The sequence below is a fragment of the Saccoglossus kowalevskii genome, chromosome 14, assembly GCF_978046115.1.
Source record: "Saccoglossus kowalevskii chromosome 14, keSacKowa6.1, whole genome shotgun sequence".
NCBI lineage: Eukaryota > Metazoa > Hemichordata > Enteropneusta > Harrimaniidae > Saccoglossus > Saccoglossus kowalevskii.
Genome location: NC_140654.1, coordinates 12,468,119 through 12,476,231, shown reverse-complemented (window position 1 = coordinate 12,476,231; position 8,113 = coordinate 12,468,119). Strand labels below are relative to the sequence as shown.

General features: G+C 32.6%; 1 protein-coding gene across 1 annotated transcript; it reads right to left on the bottom strand.

Moving 5' to 3' along the window:
* Positions 1 to 2,842: 2,842 nt before the first annotated feature.
* LOC146734458 (uncharacterized) lies at positions 2,843 to 4,709 on the bottom strand. Its single transcript, XM_085507652.1, has 3 exons — positions 4,381 to 4,709; positions 3,897 to 3,986; positions 2,843 to 3,578 (listed from the first exon to the last, which is right to left on the bottom strand). Exons 1-3 carry the CDS (start codon positions 4,702 to 4,704, stop codon positions 3,402 to 3,404), a joined length of 591 nt encoding a protein of 196 aa, XP_085363778.1. The 5' UTR covers positions 4,705 to 4,709; the 3' UTR covers positions 2,843 to 3,401.
* Positions 4,710 to 8,113: the final 3,404 nt, after the last annotated feature.

Here is an 8,113-nt window from a genome sequence, read left to right as displayed (position 1 = left end):
TTTACATACGTATAAAAGAGAATAGAACATGTGAGTACTTCTGCTTCCTGTCATTCAGGAAATATATCACAGCACATGATCAAACTAATGTCATTTGCGAATATGAACAATTCGCCAGGTTTTGTTAATCTGATTTGGCAATCAATCTGTGAGCTATAATCATAATTGCCAAATAAAAGTATGCTACAGGCTAATTGTGTTATTATTGTCATTTTTGGTTGATGAAAATGAGTTGTAGATCTAATAAATCAGATGTGACTTGAATAGTGTAAGTTCAACTCTTATAATAAGAAAGTAATGCATCATTTATATTTTTATATTAATCAAGTGAACATGAAATGAGCAAAATATAACAAAACAACAACGACCTTAGGTTCAATAACATATTGTCCTTCAAATATTACACCTACGGCACAAAATATATATTTCATGGTCTTGCATTCAAACCCGTCCTTTTCCAAAGTTATTAGATTTTGCTTTGACAGAATTTAAGATTTGAAAGTTAGTGTAATGTATTTACATGCAACGGATGAATTAGAAAACGTCTATGCCTATTAACGTACTTTGTATCCAGTAATAGTGCCCTTAACATATATCTATGACGTCGCCACATGACTTGGCTATATCACTCACGTGATACATTGTGGTCATGTGATATGTGAAGCGAACAGCGCTATGATAACACCACGTGACTTGGCAAAGTCACTCACGTGATATATTGTGGTCATGTGCTGAGAATATTATTCTAGCTATTTGTGAATAGAACGGTGGCAGAACTAATATTAAAGGAGTTTAGGTAAGCAAACCGTAATACTCAGAAGCTGTAATTTTGCACTTGGTTAACAGATTTTATTTTGAAGAATAAGTTAATCAAATATTGTGTTGTTCAATCAATATTTACAACAACTTACCATTTCCACATTCAAATTTTATTGCAAACAATGTCGTTGTTGAATCCAAATGCAGTTCAGGAACAATCGTTTTGACACCATTAGCCCATTGTTCGACAATAAAAATAACTTCCTCATAACATTCATGGTAATATATTGGATATAGTCCACGAGGATTTTTGCTTCTTCTTTCAATGCTAGTATGTCTGTATATCTGCATATTATGTGAATATTTATTGAGATCACATTAGCAACTGATGTTTTATAAAAATCGTTTCATCTAGAATTACAATAATAGTTATAATAATATATAATAGTTATTAGCAAATGTGATTCTGCATAATATATGTGAGAATAAGTGAGTCTCGCGGTATAGCGCCACCAGTAGGTTTCCGTGCGAGAATGGGGTTTGATTTCTCACTCGCGTAATTTGGTTCCTGTTCACAATATTCAGTTAGGAGCGAATGTGTGTTCATAATAAGGCGTAATATTTCATAATACACACAAGAAATTTAAAATACACTTGATATAAAAATACATGATAACATTATATCAGGCATTTACACTTCTATTTGCATAAAATGATACAACAGCACCCTGTAAGGATAAATCCTCATCAGGTTGTTCATATTAGTAACAGAATATAAGAACACATAATATGAAATATAAAAACAAAACAGTTCAGTTTCAGCATTAAAGATTTTCATCTATGATGTGTTTGTTTGTTTGTTCTTTCAAATTTTAAATATAGTTTTTTTTAAAAAATACATTTCTAATTTTAGTGTGAAATTAATTTGTTGCCCTAAAATCATTGGCAGCATTCATTCTCGGCATTCCAACTAAGCTATTTGAACATGTGGAATCGTAACATTACGGTATTGCGTTGGTCTAAATAGGAAGTGCACATGATTATTCAAAATTGGGATAATTTTCAAAATATAATGCACTGTTTCACTATAAATACAAATCCACACATATTTGATATTTGTCTATTTGCAACTGTCAAGAAATCTACAAAGTTCCATGAAAAAAGGAAAATATGGTGGTATTATACTTATATACTTATAGAATGTGTGAAAAAAGGGATGCGGCAAAATTCACGGCTTCCCAAGTGCCTTCCCTGTGTTCATCTAAAAGGGCTCCAACACAAATAAGTATATTGTGTTGAAGAGCAAATTATTTATTTATCACATCGTATATGCCTGATTTACAGCATGTAAAAATCAAATCATTGATCTCATAAAGATGAGGTCACAGTAGCATATATGTTGAAGCTGTGGTAGCTTTTGTATTTTCCGACTAGTTTCGCAAACTTTTAGTAAATATAATCCTTTGTAAATCCGTGTATAGTTATATCGCAAAAGCTTGTATTTGACTTTGAGACAACAAGTTACATAAATACGCCGAGATGTTGAATTTTTAAGTGTGACGGGTTAGTATAATACATGTAATTCAATGTATATGTCAAGACTGATATGATGAACGTTACTCAATTAAAAGCATTAGAAATAACTATTTTATGTTGGTTAGTTTTTAACCGATTTCTACAACATATGCAAATTTTTCAGGCTAAAAATGCCAAAATAGAAGTGAAATTTATTGTTGTATTATAAAGTATCTTGTTTTCCCTTTAATAAGATATATTTTTGTATACAGATTCAAATTTGGTTAATTTTGTGCAAACTGTTTAGAAATGCAACATAGGACATTATGGGAATATCACCTCGTTGTGATACAATTACAGATGAATGCCTGATGTTTGGTCGATTAAGATACACGTATGTCAGTGGAAGTGAATAAGTAAAATACTGTTTGAGTAGCACAGTTTGCAGCAAGTGACATCATTTATTGTACAGTTATCGACATAAGAAGTTAACTATAAATATCTCCGATAAATGTACTTTAAAGATTAATGCTATTATTTGTGTGCATGCTATTAGAAATATGATCATCAAAAACGAGACTAGACTGGTGTATAAGTGTTTCTAAAATAATTACATTAAATTTCATCTAGAACAATGATTAACACTTTACTGCTAATTGAATTCAACTTTCTTATCTATGACTATGACTAGATATTAAATATTCGAAAATATATATTTCAATTCCACTCGCCTGATAATATACTGATAATATGAAATCATTCCAAATAATTCCTAACATATGTTCTTGGACTTATGTTCTTATCTTACATATGCAGTATCTTAAAGTGTACGGCGTGCAAGACATACATTCGGATTAATTGTATTGACTTTCAGTCTGGTTTAACAACATTCTGCCAAACATTAATTCACCGTACGAGATTTTAAAGCTCTATTTTAATTCCTTCATGCATTTAATTTCATTTAAAATTGTGTGTGCAAGTCGAATCAACTTAGTCGTATATGCAAACGGAGTACACCTCACAGTCTCGTCAAAGCATGTGATCGACAGTAAAATATCACTCCAAACTACGCAATTAAAAGAACTTAGCTATTGATAACTGGCACAAAGATAACTAATTCCCATTTTCTATGTATAAGTTTGAATAATATTATCAACAAAATCCGGATTATCAGAGTAATATTCGCAGGTATAGATGGTGTACTCATCATTTTTGCGAGTCAAACAGATTCTATCACGCGTTACATCTTTTTCAGGAAAAGACGCCTTTAACTCGATTTGCTCAGCGATGACTGATGGGCAATCCTGTATTTGAACAAAAACATTCATTTAAGATATAAGAGGAGAAAATGTTGAAACGCAACAAGAAACTAACACATACAACTATTTCCCAACAAATGTTTTAAATGGCTTTGCATTATATCAGGTAGTATTAATATATCAAATTAAAAAAGTCCATCATAGCAGTTCCATTACTAAGCTTTTCAGTGTTCTAGTTTATATGGTGTAAAATCCAACAGCCAACGATAGCTAACCAAATTTTCATTAATATTACGATTGTGTTGATTCCTTTATGCTTGTTGTATGTTGAATTTTAAAAAAAAAACATCGCACGATACTCACCACAATTTTACAAATAATTTTAACCCACTTATCTTCTATTACATTGAACTCACATCGTTGACAATTGTCAGTTGGCACCGATACAGTTCCCTGTAAAATAATGTATTATATAATGTATTATCGATATACACAAACTTCTTTTACATAATAGAATAATAATAATAACAACTTTGTTGGGCCGCAATATTAGAGAATGTAATATTATTCTATTCTATATTGAATTCTTCTCGTTAGAAGTTTATGACATTATTTAAAATAATTCATCCCATGCTGTGAGGTTTGTACTAGGACCCAATTTGTCCAAACAGAACCCGGAAAAGTTGGAACCATTGATTTACACAGAACAAACACGCCCAGTCGAAATTGCTAAGATTCTATCGCACACAAAATCACATATTGGGATATTAAAATTACTGTTACTGTAAATGTTTGGAGTAACATTTCCGTGCGTGCGAGTGCGTGCTAAAAATACAAAATAACATACTATATCATCCTTTTTAATTGAGCCAATTTCTGATGCGAGTATTGCGTCATTCTCATAGTGACGTGTACCAGGTATGAATGCTGTATTCCCTAAATAACAAATTGAGTGAAACCTAACATCTTTCCCCTCAATTGTATTTTCAATGTCTGCTATGTGAAGTGGGCAGGTGAACCCCTCAGTGCATATACTATGCCATACTCCATTGTCGTACATGACATCATTACAATCCATACAAGTGCCATTAGCAGGGTTTCCAGGATGATCTTGAGCATTTGACGTAACTGCCATCATGATCAGACCCCAATATGACAGTGATACAAACATAGTTCCTGTAAATAAATAGATAAATAAATAAATACGCGACATTCAACAACAAATATGGGATACCTTTGATTACTGACGTTGTAAATATATTAATGTAACCAAGAAAATTTAAGATCGAAAGAGCCTGTATTGACCTCTCAGATTAAATAATGTCGCAAATTTCCCATGTACCGTGCATTGACACTCATGCTCATTGACTGTTGATCCAATCATATCTATTGTTTCAGATCACGTGTCACTGACAAGCATGAGCATATTCATATTCGGTTATGGTTGTCGAAATAAGAAACATAATTAATTTTTATCCAGATTCAGTGTCGTCGAATGTTTTATATTTTTCCCAGGCTAATTAATATGTTTTTTATATCAAGGTTGAGCAGATTGGTTCTATGCTAGTCACGCGCGTTAAAATCTTTATCCAATCTCACTCCTTACAGATCCTGATGACTTATATCGACAGTAGATTTTATTAAAATAGACACATATATATTGATTTACCATAGTAGCGAATAACGCCTTCATTGTATTCTCAGGTGCGACCTATCAGTTACTGCACAAGAACAGGAGCGCAACAAGTTTACTGATTTTAGTGACGATTAATTACGTATAACTAACAATTTAGTGTAAGAATAAACGTAATTGTATTTCCCTGCCATGCTGGTTGGTTAAATCAAAGACAATATGGACTACGCCATCATTGCCTTGTGGCGAGAACGAGAAACCGGCGCAGGCATGTGACGGTGAATTATATTAAATAGAAACAGGGACTTAGGAGCAATGCATAGGGAATTTTCAGGGCAAACTTGAGACTATTGTAATTGAATCAAGTGTCAAGGTTGATGGTCGAAGTACACAGAACAGCCTCAAGTACAACACAAATATTACATTATCAGGTCTCGCCAATGGTCTCGATACGAGGGTCAATAAAGTGAAAGATATATGTGTCGTTGGCCTTCACCTGTTGTCTTTGTCAAATATAATTGTAGCTAGATTGTGATCATTATATCATTTTTCAATTCATGCAGCAGATCGGCTAGAAAATCGAATCCTTGGAGGGCAATATATTATGATTTTCCCTGGCGAAACACTGTAGCTTTATTGCCTCAAAGAATTTCGCTGTGGAATTACACATCGACTATATATATACATATTTATAAGTAAAAATCGGGATAATAGATTTTGATCGGAGTAGACATAATCATAAATCATTTGCAATGACAAGATAAGTTCATATAAAGATACCGGCCGTCAACAACAAACAAAATCATTTCTTATTGTCGTGACTTGTTGCTAGGGTTGCGAACCTTAGAAAGCGTTTGATAAACGAGGTGGAAACGCATAGCGACAGAATTATTATATTGAAATACGTATGTGTGGGCGTAGAAGCATAAATATATTTTCATTTAGCGTAAACTGGGAAAAATATTAATATTTTTGTTTTCCATTTCGTGATATTACTCAGTAGAGGTGCCATGGGTCAAACAATGTAGTTTTACTTACAATTGTAATTGTATGATTTAGAAAATGACTAAAAGATAAATACAAACTCATGTAAACATTCATGTGACATATGTTACCATACTAGACTGCCGATAATGAACCCACAAAACACAATCCATCACTGCTTACTTTTTTATAATTTCGAGCTGAAGACATGTGCAGTCATTAGTCCCACTCATGACACAAAACACTTCATGCAAATAATTCAACTCACTGATTCGGATACTGCTGGATCTGTCTACCAAATGAATACAAAACGTGGTAACCAATAGTGAAAACACATACATACTTAACAAAGCTGTAATTTTGTCGTGAAGACTGACAAAACTTGCAAGCCCAGTTAATGTCAAGTGACCGCAATGACTACTGTGCGTCATCACTTAAATAATTTTAGCAATTGTTAATCTTTTAATCCTCTGTCTGGCAAAAAGAGTCGACTATATTGATGTGTTCACTCTCAAATCAATGTTCAAAGTAGAAGTTTGTTTTAACTAAAACAAGTAATACAAGTATGTAAAATTAAAATGCTGAAAAACAACTGATCATAATGTGATTACGTTTTAGTAGTACTTCCATTTATTACCAGCATATTGATAATTTGTTATTTTGAAATGCGCTAATATCAACCAAACCATTTTCACCACAGGGGTGTCAGTAGTCATTTAAAAACATGTCATTCAATAATTCATACAAAGATAAAATTACAGCAAGTTTATAAGAACAAACATTTTTTTTTGAAAAAGTGAGCACAGCATACTTCTTCTGGGAATAGAATAATCTTATTAATTAAGGTTTTTTACCAACAAATTTACCCTTAGCATCGAGTAATCAATATTTTTTGTACTCATGCGCAGTTCAGAATGACACTAGTTTGTTAAATATACAATACAATGAGGCCACTTAACTTGTATATAAATTACTGTAGTAATACATTCATTGAATTACAGATATACACATACAAATAAACGGAATTATTATACATCTGTAACCGTAGCGCCATGAGTTACAGCGTGCCATAATTGTGCGGCATTTTACGGGGTATTTTCATCCTACCATAATAGAAAATGCGAATTCTAAATATAGAAAGATTAATAATAAAAAAAACATGGCTGCTGTCCAATGTTCTAACTGTTATGCCAAACGGTATTATTAAGTGTGGATACATTATAAAAACGTTAATATTAATGATTTATTTCCTCTCTATTACTAGAGGCAAATGTAATATATTTACGTGCCGACAGGCACTTTTCAATGTTTGTTTGTAACGAACGAGGTCACACACTTATTAACAGCCACATGGCACAGATCATCGTTGATCAAAGTGCCACGCGAAAGGAAACTTACACTGACAATGAAAAACAGAAAAATCGTTACATGTGGTCCAGAAAGAGTTTGTAGACATTACTATTTGCGCTTTTTGATTATGTCTGGTATGTCTGCTTAAGATCTTGGTTGTTTTCAGTTACAAATTCTTTTTGTGACGCCCTGTGCAACGGGTGATTTACTTGAGGAAACTAAAAATCGTGAACAAGTGTCACTGACATACATTTTATCAAATAATCCATGACATACTTCTTTGTCTCAAAACTGCATTCCAGGAAATTCATTGGAAGAAACTGTGATTTTTGTCTCATCTTTTAAACATTTTACAGGTCTTCTCAACCACTTAACAACAAACAAATCGGCATTCCAAAACTCCAAATCTTCGAAACAAAAAAGAAACATCAAATCAACAGTTTGGCTCCCATCGAACTTTAACGATGTTAAAATATATAAATACTGTGATAATAAATATCGGAAAAAGTTCTCTAACAAAATTGTTAATCGCTCCAACAATCCAAACATGCTGAACATACTGTGGCACAAAATCCAAAACAGAACGTTTTGCGATTTGAAAATTGTAAAGCTG